The 19,467-nt window shown below is 45.3% G+C and overlaps 1 protein-coding gene across 2 annotated transcripts in view; it reads left to right on the plus strand.

Moving 5' to 3' along the window:
* LOC143512941 (NACHT, LRR and PYD domains-containing protein 3-like) overlaps nucleotides 1–19,467 on the plus strand; it is an 87,717-nt gene that overhangs the window by 52,171 nt on the left and 16,079 nt on the right. For both annotated transcript variants that reach the window (XM_077003901.1, XM_077003815.1), the window contains exons 9-10: nucleotides 7,459–7,629; nucleotides 9,672–9,845. In XM_077003901.1, the coding sequence (XP_076860016.1) occupies nucleotides 7,459–7,629; nucleotides 9,672–9,845 (345 nt within the window). The remainder of the gene's footprint in view (nucleotides 1–7,458; nucleotides 7,630–9,671; nucleotides 9,846–19,467) is intronic.

Consider the following 19,467-nt stretch of genomic DNA (forward strand, 5'->3'; position numbering starts at 1 on the left):
CTGCTTTGAGGTCCAGTGGGAAGTTTCCACAGGCAGTGATGGTTTGGGTGGTTAAAGGAGAAATTTATTAATAGGTAAAATAAGCATAATAGTTCAGTCTAGAACAGAAACTCTGAGGAGAGAGTGCAGTTCTCTCTCCTTTATACCGTTTAGCAGGCAGGGTTGTTATTGCATGTTTACAGTACATTTGGGCACACTGAGAAACAAGGGAAAATGCACAGTAGACAATTTTTGCCTTACATGTGCATTGTCTCCTTACAGTAGTTTTCCTGTTTTAGCATAAGCAGCCGCTCCTAGAAAGAGCTGATGTGTCAGCGGGTCAAGGTAGATAACAGTGATTTCTACCTCTGCGCATTAATTTAATATAGGTCATAATACACATATGAGCACATGATTTCATACTGAATCACATTGTTCACAATTCTCTTGTAACACATTTCCTCCAGAATGACCAATGTTCCAATTCCAGATGTCCACATTCACACCACTGTGAAAGAAAATGTAGCAATATATTTTAATTTATACATGTCATATGTATAAACATATAATATATACACTGCTCAAAAAAATAAAGGGAACACTCAAATAACACATCCTAAATCTGAATGAATGAAATATTCTCATTGAATACTTTGTTCTGTACAAAGTTGAATGTGCTGACAACAAAATCACACAAAAATCATCAATGGAAATCAAATTTATTAACCAATGGAGGCCTGGATTTGGAGCCACACACAAAATTAAAGTGGAAAAACACACTACAGGCTGATCCAACTTTGATGTAATGTCCTTAAAACAAGCCAAAATGAGGCTCAGTATTGTGTGTGGCCTCCACGTGCCTGTATGACCTCCCTACAACGCCTGGGCATGCTCCTGATGAGGTGGCGGATGGTCTCCTGAGGGATCTCCTCCCAGACCTGGACTAAAGCATCCGCCAACTCCTGGACAGTCTGTGGTGCAACGTGACGTTGGTGGATGGAGCGAGACATGATGTCCCAGATGTGCTCAATCGGATTCAGGTTTGGGGAATGGGCGGGCCAGTCCATAGCTTCAATGCCTTCATCTTGCAGGAACTGCTGACACACTCCAGCCACATGAGGTCTAGCATTGTCCTGCATTAGGAGGAACCCAGGGCCAACTGCACCAGCATATGGTCTCACAAGGGGTCTGAGGATCTCATCTCGGTACCTAATGGCAGTCAGGCTACCTCTGGTGAGCACATGGAGGGCTGTGCGGCCCCCCCATAGAAATGCCACCCCACACCATTACTGACCCACTGCCAAACCTGCTGAAGGACGTTGCAGGCAGCAGATCGCTCTCCACGCGTCTCCAGACTCTGTCACATCTGTCTCAGTGTGAACCTGCTTTCATCTGTGAAGTGCACAAGGCGCCAGTGGCGAATTTGCCAATCCTGGTGTTCTCTGGCAAATGCCAAGCGTCTGTGGACGTCGGGCCCTCATACCATCCTCATGGAGTCAGTTTCTAACTTTGTGCAGACACATGCACATTTGTGGCCTGCTGGAGGTCATTTTGCAGGGCGCTGGCAGTGCTCCTCCTGTTCCTTCTTGCACAAAGGCGGAGGTAGCGGTCCTGCTGCTGGGTTGTTGCCCTCCTACGGCCTCCTCCACGTCTCCTGGTGTACTGGCCTGTCTCCTGGTAGCGCCTCCAGCCTCTGGGCACTACGCTGACAGACACAGCAAACCTTCTTGCCACAACTCGCATTGATGTGCCATCCTGGATGAGCTGCACTACCTGAGCCACTTGTGTGGGTTGTAGAGTCCGTCTCATGCTACCACGAGTGTGAAAGGACCACCAACATTCAAAAGTGACCAAAACATCAGCCAGAAAGCATAGGTACTGAGAAGTGGTCTGTGGTCCCCACCTGCAGAACCACTCCTTTATAGGGGGGGTCTTGCTAATTGCCTCTCATTTCTACCCGTTGTCTATTCCATTTGCACAACAGCAGGTGAAATTGATTTACAATCAGTGTTGCTTCCTAACTGAACAGGTTGGTTTCACAGAAGTGTGGTTGACTTGGAGTTATATTGTGTTAAGTGTTCCCTTTATTTTTTTTGAGCAGTGTATATATACAGTATATATAATAATCCTAACTTGCTTATATATATATATATATATATATATATATATATATATATATATATATATATATATATATATGATAATTTTTATATCGCCCGATAAGAGTATCAAATTAACGAACAAATTAACCACTAATTATATATATATATATATATACACACACACACTACCATTCAAAAGTTTGAGGTCACTTAGAAATGTTCTTATTTTTGAAAGAAAAGCAGTTTTTTTTTCAATTTAGCTAACAATAAATATACATTGTTAATGTGGTAAATGACTATTCTAGCTGTAAAAGTCTGGTTTTTAATGCAATATCTACATAGATGTATGGAGACCCATTTCCAACAACCATCACTCCAGTGTTCTAATGGTACATTGTGTTTGCTAACTGTGTAAGGAGGCTATTGGATATTTAGAAAACCCTTGAAAACCCTTGTGCAAGTAGGTTAGCACAGCTGAAAACAGTTTTGCTGATTAGAGAAGCTATAAAACTGACCTTCCTTTAAGCTAGTTGAGAATCTGGAGCATTACAATTGTTGGTTCGATTGAACTCACAAAATGGCCAGAAAAAGACAACTTTCAATTGAAACTCGACAGTCTATTCCTGTTCTGAGAAATGAAGGTGATTCCATGCGAGACATTGCCAAGAAACTGAAGATTTCCTACAATGGTGTGTACTACTCCCTTCGGAGGAGAGCACAGACAGGCTCTAACCAGAGTAGAAGGAGAAGTGGAAGGCCCTGCTGCACAACTGAGCAAGAAGACAAGTACATTAAGAGTCTCAAGTTTGAGAAATCGACGCCTCACAGGTCCTCAACTAGCAGCTTCATTAAATAGTACCCGCAAAACGCCAGTGTCAACATCTACAGTGAAGAGGCGACTCGGGGGGAGTGGCAAAGAAAAAGCCATATCTGGCTAATAAAAGAAAAAGATTAATATGGGCAAAAGAACACAGACATTGGACAGAGGAAGATTGGAAAAAAGTGTTATGGACAGATGAACAAAGTTTGAGGTGTATGGATCACACAGATGAACATTTTTGAGACGCAGAACAACTGAAAAGATGCTGGATGAGTGCCTGACACCATCTGTCAAACATGGTGGAGGTAATGTTATGGTCTGGGGTTGCTTTGGTGCTGGTAAAGTGGGAGATTTGTACAAGGTAAAAGGAATTTTGAACAAGGAAGGCTATCACTCCATTTTGCAACACCATGCCATACCCTGTCGACAGCGCTTGATTGGAGCCAATTTCATCCTGCAACAGGACAATGACCCAAAGCACACCTCCAAATTATGCACAAACTATTTAGAGAAGAAGCAGGCAGCTGGTGTTTTATCGGTAATAGAGTGGCCAGCACAGTCACCAGATCTCAACCCCATTGAGCTGTTGTGGGAGCAGCTTGACCGTATGGTACGAAAAAAGTGCCCATCAACCCAATCAAACTTGTGGGAGCAGCTTCTGGAAGCATGGGTTGAAATTTCTCCAGATTACCTCAGCAAATTAACAGCTAGAATGCCAAAGGTCTGCAATGCTGTAATTGCTGCTAAGGGAGCATTCTTTGACGAAAGCAAAGTTTAAAGTAGAAAATTATTTAAAAAAAAAAAACATTATTTCTACCTTTTAAGTGTCTGGACTATATTTCAGTCAGTCGTCTAAAAATGCTTAGTAGTTTGGTGCTGTATGAGACATTTTACTGCACAAGAAAATGATTTCAGGTTGGGCTTAGAGGGCAAACGGTACGATTTTACTTGATGTGTATGTGAAGAAGTCTATCTGACCGTGCGTGCTGTGCTGAAGACGCTTCCTTGAACTGAACTGCAGCTGCAGCGCATCTGGTGTGACAAAGGAAGAGAGAGGTCGGGCGTGTGCGAGGTGGTGGCGCATTTTAGGACATTGTTTTTAATCGCTCAGGTTTTCAAAAGATCATTTCAAACCGACCTCAGTAAAATGATTTTTTTTAAAAACCGAAGTTTCAAAAGGGTACTTTCGTTGATAAAGGGCAGAGTTGGAGGTCTATGTGTGCACGCCACCGCCGATGACGATATTTGGATGGCAGTAGTGGCCAATGGCCGATATGTAAAGCCGATATTTGATGACAGAACCTCCGGCTAAAAAAAACAAAGCTAGGGCATTTCAGCCCTCCTGGACGGAAGACTATGGTGTTGTGTATGTCAAAGATCGTGCTGTGTGTACACTGTGCTATCACAACGAGGCAGTTTTCGAGACAAAACAAGACGTATTAATATCCTGCCAAAAGAGCCGAAGCCGTTAAACGTGCCATGACTAGGTATGGTTATTCTGATTACATGATGATAATAATAATAATAATAATTTTATTTGTAAACAGTGTTTTGTAGATTGCGCGGATATATGTCGCATATTTGTTGTTATGCCAGTTGTATCATCATATTTCGTCGTAGTTGATATATGCACAGCGGCTGCTGCTGCCGCGGTATGCACAGTGGCACATAAGGAACATTATCTCCTTATTTGCGCTGCTGTTTCAATCAACGATGGTGAATAAAAGGGAGCATTCACAGCTACAAAAAAAGTAAAGTTTGTTTCCTAACTTGTTGGCAAGTTAATCATTTTACGCTAGCTTTTGGACTCCCTGCATTGTAAGGCTATGCTAACAAGTTTGCCTTAGCAAGCGCAGCCGACTGAAAATACTAAATAACTCTTGGTATCTGGGCTATCAGCTCAGTCATTTATGATTGCAGATGACTGAGTGTATGTTACCAAGAGCAGCCATTAACAATAGAGAGAGCTGAAGGAATTCTTACCATTTTCTCTGATGAGACGGCATTCAGACAAAGGTTGAAGGCTTGTACTCCTGTACCTGTGCTTTCACTGATGTCTTCCAGTAAGTGGCAAAATGGATGCAAGGGGGCGCTCTACCAGTCAGAATGACAGAGCTGCCCACAGCATTGCCTGTGTGCATTGTGTAAATATCGGCCTTTTGGTCTCATATCTAGGGTTGGGCGGTCTTGACCTTTTTCATACCGTCATACCGTCTTCAAATGAAATAGCGGTATACGGTATTACCGGGTGCACGCTCTCGGGGGGGGGGTTTATGGAATAATGACAGACGGCATCTCCTTGTTTAAAATAAGCCATTAACATTGTAGATTAAACTAGCAATTAGGTGACGTATTTCTCTTTAAATGGTGCCGGCAATAAAACTGTCGTTTACTAGAGAGGAGCATATTCTTATATTTATTCAAGGTTTTTTGCCAGGAAAACTAACTGGTTTACCTTGTCAGGCTTGAGCAAGCTACGAGAAGGGGTAACAATATTGCCTGCTGTGCTGAACAGCCGCTCTGATGGCACACTTGTGGCACAAACACACGAGTATTTTTTGGCCAACTTCGACAGCGGGTTTCATTTGCTTTCCACCAAATGAGCGGGTCTTCATCCCCGTTGATTACAGGCTCACTACAATAAGCAGAAAGCTCAGCTGCTGCTTGATCCTCTGCAGACATGCTAGGTGCGCTGACTGCCGCTGTTTTCTGCAAGAGGCTGCCCAAACTTACTTTCTTTTTAAGCGGTTCAGACTGCGCGTCTTCCTCCTGTCCTATGTCTTCACACTCTTCCACTGCACGCACTGCTGCTTCCGATCTCATTGCCAACATCTCTTTCTCAAACCAACTTTTTGTCTCACCCAAAGAAGCGCCGTCCGCTTCATATCCATCACGGTATCGAGGATCGAGAAAGGTGCACTTCCGCAGCAATTTTCTGACATCTTCACTTTTGTATTTGGCCTCCAACTTGACAATGATCCCAGCTTTTAGTGCTTTAGTTAGCGGCACGTCGTTGTCTAAGGCAACTAACATTTCTTCGCTGCACAGCTTAAGCATGGGGAGTACACATGAACTGGACACACATTTTTCTCCAGACAAAATATCTATGAATGCAACTGGTTTTAGTGCAGCACTGATAGCCTGTAGAACATCCGTGTCTTGCCATGTCAGGGAGATACTGCTCCGTCTTTCATCAGCCAAAACGTGACGGATAGCTTGTGCCTGTTCAAGGATCCGCTCGATCATTGCCTGCTTGGAGCCCCAATCTCATTACAATAATCATAGTATTCACTAACACATTTTATTTTCAGCATAGGCCTAGATAAACTAGAACAGTATGGAATGAGTTTGTAAATAATGACCCGTTACCGTTATTAGGCTGTGCTGAGGAAGGCCCAATTCCACTTGCTTCTTCATCAGTTCTCTCTTTCTGTGCCAGCTGTGTAAGAAGGCTGCAGTGATGGTACGGCACACTCCAAGAGCGCGCTCAGTTTTTTGCCTTTGGTTTTGCAGTCCGCTGGAAATAGCGAGGTTGAGATTATGCCCGAAACAGTTTAACCACGGCCAGTGCAAGAGCTTGACCGCTGCTACAATGTTAGCTCCGTTATCCGTAGTTATGGCCGCGAGTTTATTCTCATCCAGTTGCCATTCTCTAAGCGCCTCACCAAGCGCATCAGCAATGTTGGTAGCGGTGTGAGCTTCCGGGAAAAAGGTTGTTTCGAGACATTTAGACTGTAATTTCCAATCGGGTGTGATGAAGTGCTGTCAAGACATGTATGGTGTCATATTCACTGACGACCACATATCTGTTGTTAACGAATAACTGTCTGCCTTCGACATCAGCGCCTGGACATCTTGTCGAACTTTGTTGTACAAGTCAGGAATTGCTGTTTTAGAAAAGAATTTCCTACCAGGTAACTCGTACTGACAATCAAGCGTTTTTATCATGTTTTTGAATTACATTTTTTCGACTGTATGAAATGACACCATTTCTTTAGCGAGATATTTTGACACCGCTAATGTGCACGCCTTCCATCGTGCACTGTCTCATTTGTATTTAGGGGATTTAGCGAAAGCTCCAGTTAAGGTCTGTTGTGATAGTTGAGTCGGGGCTTTTCTTGCAGCTGCTACATGGCTCTTGGATTTGGTTTTTCTTTGGAATTCGCTCACAGCTAACGCTCGCCATTGTGCCTTCTTACTTTTTCTCTCTGTAAGATCGCTTCAGTGAGAACCCCAATCCATAACCAATCAGTGTGCTCCAAATGCTTGCCACTCCCACTGCTCTTTTAGGATGTGCAAAACGTCTTAAACGTCCCATTTTTTAAGTACGGATTTGGCGCGTCACGTCACGTGTTTAATATATCGTCACCATTTTACAATACCGTCACCATTTTTAAATACCGTGGTATACCGAAATACCGTCAATACCGCCCAACCCTACTCATATCGGCCGATGCCGATAATTTAAAAATGCCAAAAATCGGCCCGATATATCGGTCGATCACTAGTTCAGATTCTGGAATTTATCAGCGTACTGTATTTACTTCTCCTTTCCAGACTGTCTGGCTGTGGTCTCACTGAGGAGTCTTGCAAATCCCTCACATCAGTTCTACAGAGAAAAAACTTGCTGAGAGAACTGGAGATTAATAATAATGATCTGCAAGATTCAGGAGTGGAGCAGCTCTGTGCTGGACTCAAGAGTTCACAGTGTAAACTGGAGGTTCTCAGGTGAGTTTTCTGTGAGTCTATTCTTTTTTATGATAATTTTTATTTTGGAAATGTGTAACATTACAAATTACAAAGTAAAATCACAGTTACATCTTTCCAATTTTTCCATTTTCGAACAAGAACCCTTTCCCATTGTTACCCCCACCCCTCATTTACCTCCCTTATCAAATACAAAGTGTCATTTAACAATCTCCTCTCCATCCCACCCGACCCCACACCACCCCAAACAACAATCATCAAGCAAAGTTTTATCCATCTTCCAAGAATTCCTAATTGTATTACTGAAAGGGAATGCAAGATTCATTAAGACTGGGTACTGGGGCATGATGCAATTATAAAGCGACTGTTCCCTGTGTTCTGGAATTAAAGTTTGAGTGAAACATCTGTCCAACCCAAACATTTGTAAGTCTAACTTGGTCTTTTATCATTAGGTGGGTTTCCTGCAAGAGTGCTATTTCACAGTTTAAGTTCTTAAGATCCTGGATCTTTTGACTGGTCCATTTAAAGCTTTTACATTCCAACTAATAAAGTGTGTTCCCATTTTTGTTTAAACTTATAGACTGATGTAGAGCATTATTAACCCATTCCCAGAACAAAACCTGAACTATGCGTATGCTTGTATCTCTTCTTGAGTCAAGCTGCAGGTTAACCCCTTTACATATGGACTTTGTGAAACATAACCACATATTGCACCTAACTAGGCGAGCTCCCAGAAAAAGGGTACTGTAATAAGGTAAACATTGTATTACAAACGTGAACATATAAAAATAATACCCATCAGCAACTAACAGATGGAGCTTAAATAAAGTGCCCAAGTTACTGACAATTGTAAATTTAGTGTAAGTTTAGTGTAAGCAAAAGTCTCACTGGGCTGCAAACAAATAAGAATCTGGAGCAGGCTAGCCTTATTTCAAGTAGCATGAGTGGGTGTCTCCAGTTTAGATTATATCTAGAACAAGTTCAGATGTCTATTTACCGGACCTTTGATCAAGGAACCTCTGAGCTTCCTCAGGCAAGTTGAAGACATTTATGTTGTCCCCCAGAAAGACATGCAGCCGAGCCGTATAGAGCAGGTGAAACCGAATGTTCTTTTGATAAAGGGCTTGTTTTAAAGTGGCATGCTTCTTTATGAGAGTTGTGCTGAAATCTTGGTAGATCCAAAGTCAAAGTAAAATTCATTTATATAGCGCTTTTCACAACACATGTTGTCACAAAGCAGCTTTACAATCGTATGGGTCCAGAGAGTAGATCCCTGATATCTTAGCTCTTGATTCCTGGCCCAGCGTAGCACTACTTCTCTTTGTTGAAATCTGGAAAAGCAGACCAGAAATGGGCACGGAGAGTGGCTGGTCTGAGCGTTGGAGATTGATGAGATCGCTCTAACGGGTGGTCAAAAGATGTCCGGGAACTTGAGTGGGTCTTTGCCGGTTTCGCTGCCTTCAGGAACATTCAGTATGCATATCATGGTTGCATATCAACAGTTGTCATGGTGACCGGTGTCGGCCAGAGAAGGATGGGCTCCCCCCCTGAGTCTTGGTTCCTCTCAAGGTTTCTTCCTCATGCAAAAACTAGGGAGTTTTTCCTTGCCACTGTCGCCCTTGGCTTGCTCACTGGGGGCTAGGACTCGGCACTTGTAAAGCTGCTTTGTGACAACAACTGTTGTAAAAAGCGCTGTATAAATAAAATTTGATTGATTGATTGATTGATAATGAGCCCTTAGTCGGAGAGCTCTCTCGCCTATGTCTTTTCCTTACATCTGGAATTGGATGTCCCCTGTGAGTCTATTCTTGAATGGAAACTGTAAAGTACAGAGTAATTTTGAAAAGTTTAAGTCCTGTAAAAAGGTCAGTTTCTGTCAATTCTCCTAGAAAATAATGTAACAGTCTAAAGAAATGCATGGAATTGCATATGCTCCTGCACAGACCTGAACACACACTCCTACACAGACATGAACACACACTCCTACCCAGAGCTGAACACACAATCCTACGCACATCTGAAGGCACTCCAACACAGAGCTGAACACACACTCTCTTCTACAGATTGTCTGGTTGTTTGGTCACAGAGGAAGGCTGTTCTTCTCTGGCTTCAGCTCTGAGTTCAGACCCCTCACACCTAAAAGAACTGGATCTGTCTTACAACCACCCAGGAGACTCAGGAGTGAAGCTGCTCTCTGCTAGACTGGAGGATCCCCACTGCAGACTGGACACACTCAGGTATTCAAACAATGAGCTTAATAATGCACAACAGTTACCATAACTACCTTGGAAAACACTTTTTTTTGCATACATTTGCAAATGTGCAATGCTGACGCTTTAGGCATATATATATATATATATATATATATATATATATATATATATATATATATATATTAGTGGTGGGCCGTTAATGGCGTTAACGGCGTTCGTTAATTTGATACTCTTATCGGGCGATATAAAAATTATCGCCGTTAATCTATTCTTAAAGTTGGGTTGGGAACTGGGTCAAAATGGGTAAGCAAACTATGATGACTTTCAACTTGATAGTTTAGCTCGGCTGTATTCCTAACCAAATTGCACAGTAGGGGCGAGAACAAGTTTTCAAACCTGTGAATTACAAATCGTACGTGTGTTTACATTGATGCAGCCACAAAGTCGCCAGGTTTGCCTCATGGAAAATTCATTTTAGGAACGTAAAATATTACCGGAGCCGAGCTCGGAGCGGTCGTTTTCTGCATGGTCCTAGCGCTAGATTCGTCGCTATTTAAATATTTCTTTTTAACCGTTAAAACTGCAGAGGACCAAAACCGACTTTTGAAAAAGTCCCCCCCAAATTACATCCGTGAGGTTAAATGTACTAAATGTTGGCTTACATTTCAAATATTATGTTTAGCTGAATAAACATGTTATCAACCCCTTTTAATGTACAGTATGTAGGCTTACAAATTCATGTTTAACTGAATAAACCATTGAACACGAGTAGCCTACATTTTATTGAGCATGTTTTTTTTCTTCAAGTATCAAAGTAGAACAGCTTTCTCAAGCAGTCATTGATGCATTTTGGAAACAGGAGATGAGCCCCTGGTCTAATGCACCCTCTGTATTAAGAAACCCTATCTCAAAAACTGACTTTTAGTCATTACTTGGGTAGCACGCATATGAGCCATTTTAATATAGATTAATCTAGATTAATCTAGATTAATTTCAAGATTTCAGTGAGATTAATCTAGATTAAAAATTAAATCTATGCCCACCCCTAATATATATATATATATATATATATATACACTGCTCAAAAAAATAAAGGGAACACTCAAATAACACATCCTAGATCTGAATGAATGAAATATTTTTATTGAATACTTTGTTCTGTACAAAGTTGAATGTGCTGACAACAAAATCACAATAAAAATCATCAATGGAAATCAAGTTTATTAACCAATGGAGGCCTGGATTTTGAGCCACACACAAAATTAAAGTGGAAAAACACACTACAGGCTGATCCAACTTTGATGTAATGTCCTTAAAACAAGTCAAAATGAGGCTCAGTATTGTGTGTGGCTTCCACGTGCCTGTATGACCTCCCTACAACGCCTGGGCATGCTCCTGATGAGGTGGCGGATGGTCTCCTGAGGGATCTCCTCCCAGACCTGGACTAAAGCATCTGCCAACTCCTGGACAGTCTATGGTGCAACGTGACGTTGGTGGATGGAGCGAGACATGATGTCCCAGATGTGCTCAATCGGATTCAGGTCTGGGGAATGGGCGGGCCAGTCCATAGCTTCAATGCCTTCATCTTGCAGGAACTGCTGACACACCCCAGCCACATGAGGTCTAGCATCGTCCTGCATTAGGAGGAACACAGGGCCAACCGCACCAGCATATGGTCTCACAAGGGGTCTGAGGATCTCATCTCGGTACCTAATGGCAGTCAAGCTACCTCTGGTGAGCACATGGAGGGCTGTGTGGCCCTCCAAAGAAATGCCACCCCACACCATTACAGACCCACTGCCAAACCGGTCATGCTGGAGGATGTTGGAGGCAGCAGATCACTCTCCACGGCGTCTCCAGACTCTGTCACGTCTGTCACATGTGCTCAGTGTGAACCTGCTTTCATCTGTGAAGAGCACAAGGCGCCAGTGGCGAATTTGCCAATCCTGGTGTTCTCTGGCAAATGCCAAGCGTCCTGCATGGTGTTGGGCTGTGAGCACAACCCCCATCTGTGGACGTCGAGCCCTCATACCATCCTCATGGAGTCGATTTCTAATGGTTTGTGCAGACACATGCACATTTGTGGCCTGCTGGGGGTCATTTTGCAGTGCTCTGGCAGTGCTCCTCCTGTTCCTTCTTGCACAAAGGCGGAGGTAGCGGTCCTGCTGCTGGGTTGTTGCCCTCCTACGGCCTACTCCACGTCTCCTGGTGTACTGACCTGTCTCCTGGTAGCGCCTCCAGCCTCTGGACACTATGCTGACAGACACCGCAACAGCATCACCAGCAACACAGCAACACCGCATCACCGATGGCTGACAGATGTGCCATCCTGGATGAGCTGCACTACCTGAGCCACTTGCGTGGGTTGTAGAGTCCGTCTCATGCTACCACGAGTGTGAAAGGACCACCAACATTTAAAAGTGACCAAAACATCAGCCAGAAAGCATAGGTACTGAGAAGTGGTCTGTGGTCCCCACCTGCAGAACCACTCCTTTATAGGGGGGGTGTTGCTAGTTGGCTCTCATTTCTACCTGTTGTCTATTCCATTTGCACAACAGCAGGTGAAATTGATTCACAATCAGTGTTGCTTCCTAATTGAACAGGTTGGTTTCACAGAAGTGTGGTTGACTTGGAGTTATATTGTGTTGTTTAAGTGTTCCCTTTATTTTTTTGAGCAGTGTATATACTATATATATATATATATATGTCACCCCAGCCCCTCCCTTTTGGGCGTGTTTACGTCATCTGCGTCTACTCGTCTGCGTCTGTGGATCTCCGTGGGTGTGGTTATGTCTTGTGATTAGTCATCTCACCTGTGGCTCGTCTCGTCATCACTTGGGGTTTAGAACACGCAAAGCCCTGCTTGTGATGGACAGCATGCGAGCGCACATCACGCCACAGTTCAAAGATAAATTGAAAGTTTTCAACACAATACCTGCCATCATCCCTGGAGGCTTAACTAAAATATTATACAAAAATAATGTTTTTTTTTCGTCATTTCTGTGCATTTTTTGGCTGGTGCGACTTAAACTCCGGAGCGACGTACAGTCTGGAAAATACGGTATATATATATATATATATATATATATATATATATCCATCCATCCATTATCTACCGCTTATCCGGAGCCGGGTCGCGGAGGTAGCAGACTGAGCAGGGAAACCCAAACCTCCCTCTCCCCAGACACCTCAGCCAGCTCCTCGGGTGGAACACCGAGACGTTCCCAGGCCAGTCGAGAGACATAGTCTCGCCAACGTGTCCTGGGTCTTCCTCGGGGCCTCCTCCCCGGGGGACATGCCTGGAACACCTCCCTAGGAAGGCACCCAGGGGGCATCCAAAACAGGTGCCCAAGCCACCTCAACTGACTCCTCTCTAAGGGTGCGCCCAGCCACTCTGCGGAGGAAACTCATTTCGGCCGCTTGTATCCGCGATCTCGTTCTTTCGGTCATTACCCAAAGCTCATGACCATAGGTGAGAGTAGGAACGTAAATCGACCGGTAAATTGAGAGCTTCGCCTTTTGGCTCAGCTCCTTCTTCACCACAACGGACCGGTACAGCGACCGCATTACTGCGGAAGCTGCACCAATCCGTCTGTCGATCTCACGCTCCATTCTTCCCTCACTCGTGAACAAGATCCCGAGATACTTAAACTCCTCCACTTGAGGCAGGACTTCTCCACCCACCTGAAGGGAGCAAGCTACCCTTTTCCAGTCGAGAACCATGGCCACGGACTTAGAGGTGCTGATTCTCATCCCAGCTGCTTCACACTTGGCTGCAAACCGCCCCAATGCATGCTGAAGGTCCTGGCCCGAAGCTGCCAACAGAACAACATCATCTGCAAATAGCAGAGATGAGATCCTGTGGCCTCCAAACAGGACTCCCTCCGGCCCTTGGCTGCGCCTTGAGATCCTGTCCATAAAAATTATGAACAGGACCGGTGACAAGGGGCAGCCCTGACGGAGTCCAACATGCACCGGAAACAGGTCTGACTTACTGCCGGCCATGCGAACCAAACTCCTGCTCCAATCATACAGAGACCGGACAGCCCTTAGTAGAGGACCCCCGATTCCATACTCCTGGAGCACTCCCCACAGAATACCACAAGAAACACGATCGAATGCCTTCTCCAGATCCACAAAACACATGTGGACTGGTTGGGCATACTCCCATGAACCCTCGAGCACCCTATGAAGGGTATAAAGCTGGTCCAGTGTTCCACGGCCAGGACGAAAACCGCATTGTTCCTCTTGGATCCGAGGTTCGACTATCAGCCGAACTCTCCTTTCCAGTACCCTAGAGTAGACCTTACCAGGAAGGCTAAGAAGTGTGATACCCCGATAATTGGGGCACACTCTCCGGTCCCCTTTTTTAAAAAGCGGAACCACCACCCCAGTCTGCCACTCCAGGGGAACTGTCCCAGATTGCCATGCGATGTTGCAGAGGCGTGTCAGCCAAGACAACCCCACCACATCCAGAGACTTAAGATACTCAGGACGAATCTCATCCACTCCCGCTGCCTTGCCACTGGGGAGTTTGCGAACCACCTCAGTGACTTCGGCTTGGGTAATGGACGGGTCCACCACTGAGTCGTCAGTCTCCGCTTCCTCCATGGAAGACATGACAGAGGGATTTAGGAGATCCTCAAAGTATTCCTTCCACCATGCGACAATATCCTCAGTTGAGGTCAACAGCTCCCCACCCGCACTGTAAACAGTGTTGACAGAGTACTGCTTATCCCTTCTGAGGTGCCGGACGGTTTGCCAGAATTTCTTTGAGGCCGACCGATAGTCCTCCTCCATGGCCTCACCAAACTCTTCCCAGCTCCGAGTTTTTGCTTCTACCACTGCCTGAGCCGCCGCACGCCTGGCCTGCCGATACCTATCAGCTGCCTCGGGAGTCCCAGTGGCCAACATGGCCCGATAGGACTCCTTCTTCAGCTTGACGGCATCCCGTACTTCCGGTGTCCACCATCTGGTACGGGGATTGCCGCCGCGACAGGCACCAGTGATCTTTCGGCCACAACTCAGTACAGCAGCTTCAACAATAGAGTCGGAGAACATGGTCCACTCAGACTCCATGTCCCCCGACTCCCTCGAAAGCTGGGAAAAGCTTTCCCGGAGGTGGCAGTTGTAGACCTCCCTGACAGAGTGCTCAGCCAGACGTTCCCAGCAGACCCTCACCATGCGTTTGGGTCTTCCAGGTCTGTCCAGCCTCCTCCTCCGCCAGCGGATCCAACTTACCACCAGGTAGTGATCAGTTGACAGCTCAGCCCCTCTCTTTACCCGAGTGTCCAAAACATAGGGCCGGAAATCAGATGAAACGACAACAAAGTCGATCATCGACCTCCGACCTAAGGTGTCCTGGTGCCAGGTGCACTTGTGGACATCCCTATGTTCGAACATGGTGTTCGTTATGGACAAACCATGACTAGCACAGAAGTCCAATAACAAAACACCACTCTGGTTCAGATCGGGGAGGCCGTTCCTCCCAATCACGCCCCTCCAGGTGTCACTGTCATTGCCCACGTGGGCGTTGAAGTCCCCCAGTAGAACAATGGAGTCCCCCATTGGAGCACTTTTCAGTACCCCTCCCAGGGACTCCAAGAAGGCTGAATACTCTGTGCTGCTATTTGGTCCATAGGCACAAACAACAGCCAGAGCCCTGCTCCCAACCCGAAGGCGAAGACAGGCAACCCTCTCGTTCACTGGGGTGAACTCCAACACATAACGACTAAGCTGGGGAGCTATGAGAACGCCCACCCCAGCCCGCCGCCGTTCACCATGAGCAACTCCAGAGAAATGAAGAGTCCAGCCCCTCTCAAGGAGCTGGGTTCCAGAGCCCATGCTGTGCGTAGCGGTGAGCCCAACTATCTCTAGCTGGTACCGCTCAGCCTCCCGCACAAGCTCGGGGTCTTTTCCCCCTAGTGTGGTGACATTCCATGTCCCAACAGCTAGCTGCCCTGTCCAAGGATCAGGCCGCCGAGGTCCCCGCCTTCGGCTGCCACCTAATCCACACTGCACCGGCCCCCTACGATAGCCTCTGTGGGTGGTGAACCCACAGGAGGTTGAGCCCACGTCACCAGTTCGGGCTGAGCCCGGCCGGACCCCGTGGGCAAAGGCCCGGCCACCAGGCGCTCGCTTACGAGCCCCAACCCTGGGCCTGGCTCCAGGGTGGGGCCCCGGCTGCGCCATACCGGGCGACGTCACTGGTCTTTTATTGATGTCGTTCATAGGGGGTCTTTGTGAACTGCTCTTAGTCTGACTTGTCACCTAGGACCTGTTTGCCATGGGAGACCCTACCAAGGGACGCAATGCCCCAGGCAACATAGCCCCCAGGATCATTCAAGCACGCAAACCCCTCCACTGGGATTGGGTACATGGGACTTATGGGAAGGTATGGGGCAAGATAATACAATATTATAAATATTATTATCTGTGGACAACAGAAAAACACATGAAACACCAAAACAAAGAAGAAGGGTACAAACATGAACATGATTGATGGGGGGTGAGTGGTGGGATTGAGTCATTCGTGACGGAACAAATGTTCCCTGAGTGCCACTCTGGGGTGCACCCAGACTAACACAAGGAAAGAGATCATGAGGGAGTAGAATACGATCAGAGGCAATAGAAAACCTGGGGAGGGGGGTGCAAAGGGACTGACCAACGACAGGAACAAAGGTAGAGATGGAGACAAGGGGAAAGTAAGAGCAGGACTAGAGGTGGGACAATTTGGCTATGAAGTAAATGCTGAGGGAGCAAAATAGAGGGAAGGGAATTGGGACAGGGCCAGAAACACCACAAGTGGGGACATAAGTAGAAGAAATAGAAACAGGGAAATGGGGACCAGGTGACGGCATGGGGATACGGCGACGGGGGGTGGGGGGTGGCTGCTGGTGTACGGGGGTACGCCAACAGTTGATGCCACGGGGGTACTGCGACAGGTGATGCCAAATATAGTAAAATCCATAATAGTAAAAATACCAAAATTAAAGCAATACTGAAAAGTGGCCACCCTATATACAACCAGCTTTGTTCACTCACACTGTTTTTCAGTGTTCTGCAGGTGACAAACACACATCACATGCATCTTGTGCTGTCCATATTTTATTAAGAAGTGAACAATAATAATTGAACCATTAAACATAGAGATACTAAACATAATACATGTCAGACATGACATTCAGACATGGTCAGACAACACAAGCCTAACATTGAGACTCTATATATTAAAAAGGGGCTTTTAAACTTTGAGAGGTGCGAGTAAGAACAGTAGTCCATTGGAACGCAGAGTGCGGATTACAGTTTACTTCTCACTTTAGATCGATGGGGACGCTAGCGAACGTTCCAGGAGAAGCGAGTAACTAGTAGGCTACTATGATTGTCAATGTAGCAAAATGGTGAGAGGCTACAGCAGCAACTAAAAATAATAGCAACATAATAGCAACAGCTTAGTAGCTTTCACACAGCAAGCCTTTCGTGACACGCAAGGCTTCCTGCTTACGCTGCTTCCTGCTGATGCTGCTGCAGAGTGTTTTTTGCCTGCTTTTTCTTATCTGTTTGTTTACATTTGATATATCAATCAAAGATTATTTGTATAGCGCTTTTAACAACTCAAGTTGTCGCAAAGCAGCTTTACAGGATTTACAAGGTTAACAATACTATGGGTCCAGAACCCTAATGAGCAAGCCAAGGGCGACAGTGGCGAGGAAAAACTCCCTATGATGGTGGGGAATAGGAAGAAACCTCGGGAGAACCAAGACTCAAAAGGGAACCCATCCTCCATTGGGCGGCCCGTTAACACACAAATACACAAGTCACACACAATTTACACAATCAGACTAGGTAAAAGGTAGAATTGAAAGTTCTGGGTTTTGATATTGTCACTGTAAATGTCTGTTGATGAACGCCAGGCTTTCATTCCGTGTCGGAGCAGTAATGCTGGTATTGTAGGCTCCGACTGCAGTGTTACTCCCCAGGTGAACCCCGGCATCAGCACATCCACCGGCAGCCAGACCATCCACCAGGTGCCTGCAGGTGCCTGTATCCAATCGTCTTGGGTAGAGCCATGCAAGAAGATAGACAATACAGACTGAGTGGACATAAATTTAAACCACCATTGATTTAAAAGTACGTAGCTCACATGCCAGTGATGAGCATGTGGCTCCGGCAGACTAATCTATAGCAGCATAACTAAAGGGAGGGGTTCAGAGGTGACCACAGGCATGAGGGCTCACTGAGATATTGCTTTCCAGTCAAGTCATAGTCACAAATAGAGTGTTGCCAAGACACAGCTGGATGACAGCATCAACATCTCAGATCACCAGAAATCTCAACGTCTGGGGCCCCCCAAGCCCCTACACCTTACAAGGGGAATGTTAGCTGAAGGCTTGATTAAACAGGTGAGTCTTAAGTCTAGATTTAAAGATTGGAACTGTGTCAGAATCTCGGATTGGAGCTGGAAGGCTATTCCATAATTGAGGGGCTTTAAAAGAGAAAGCTATGACTCCGGCTGTAATTTTACTGATTTTTGGAACTAGGAGAAATCCAGCATTTTGGGAGCGCAAAGGGCGAGATGGGTTGTAGTAATCAATGAGTTCACTCAGATATTGTGGGGCAAGACCATTTAACGCCTTATAGGTTAACAGGAGAACTTTAAATTCAATGCGATATTTAATCGGCAGCCAGTGTAGTGCGGCGAGAGTGGGACTAATATGATCGAATTTCCTAGCCTTGGTTAGGACTCTAGCTGCGGCATTTTGAACAAGTTGTAGCTTCTTTATGGACTGTTTAGAGCATCCAATTAGAAGACTTTTACAGTAGTCCAATCTCGACGAGACAAAATCATGGACTAGCTTCTCTGCATCAGCTAATGAAAGTAAGTGTCTCAGCTTGGCGATATTACGTAAATGGAAAAAGGCAGCCTTAGTGACATTGCATACATGTCCGTCAAATGAAAGATCAGAATCAATAGTGACACCTAAACTTTTTGCAGTAGATTTTGGTGTTACTGAAAAACCATCTAGGGTAAAGGGAATATCAGCCCAATTGCTTCTAACAGCTTTAGGCCCAAGAATCAGTACCTCAGTCTTGTCAGAATTTAGTTTAAGAAAATTAGACGCCATCCAGTTTTTAATATCCTGGACGCAGTTCTCAATCTTGAGAGTTGTGGTGGTATCATCTGGATTAGAAGATATATACAACTGAGTATCATCTGCGTAGCAATGGAAGCTAATACTATGCCTACGAATGATAGTGCCCAGTGGTAGCATATATAATGAGAATAATATGGGGCCCAGTACAGATCCTTGTGGGACACCATACTTTACTTTAGAATGCTCAGAGCATTCGTTATTTACTAGAACAAATTGGTAACGATCTGTCAGGTAGGACCTGAACCAGGAGAGTGCTTGACCTCTTATGCCAATGAGTGTCTCCAGTCTATTAAGTAGAATATTATGATCAATGGTGTCAAAAGCAGCACTGAGGTCTAGCAGTATGAGAAACGAAATGTGTCCTTTATCAGAGGATATTAAGAGATCATTCAGTACTTTAGTTAGTGCTGTTTCAGTGCTGTGATGAGCTCTAAATCCAGACTGAAATAACTCTAAGACATGTTCTGTCTGTAAGAAGGAAGAGAGTTGTG

The sequence above is a fragment of the Brachyhypopomus gauderio genome, chromosome 1, assembly GCF_052324685.1.
Source record: "Brachyhypopomus gauderio isolate BG-103 chromosome 1, BGAUD_0.2, whole genome shotgun sequence".
Taxonomy (NCBI): domain Eukaryota; kingdom Metazoa; phylum Chordata; class Actinopteri; order Gymnotiformes; family Hypopomidae; genus Brachyhypopomus; species Brachyhypopomus gauderio.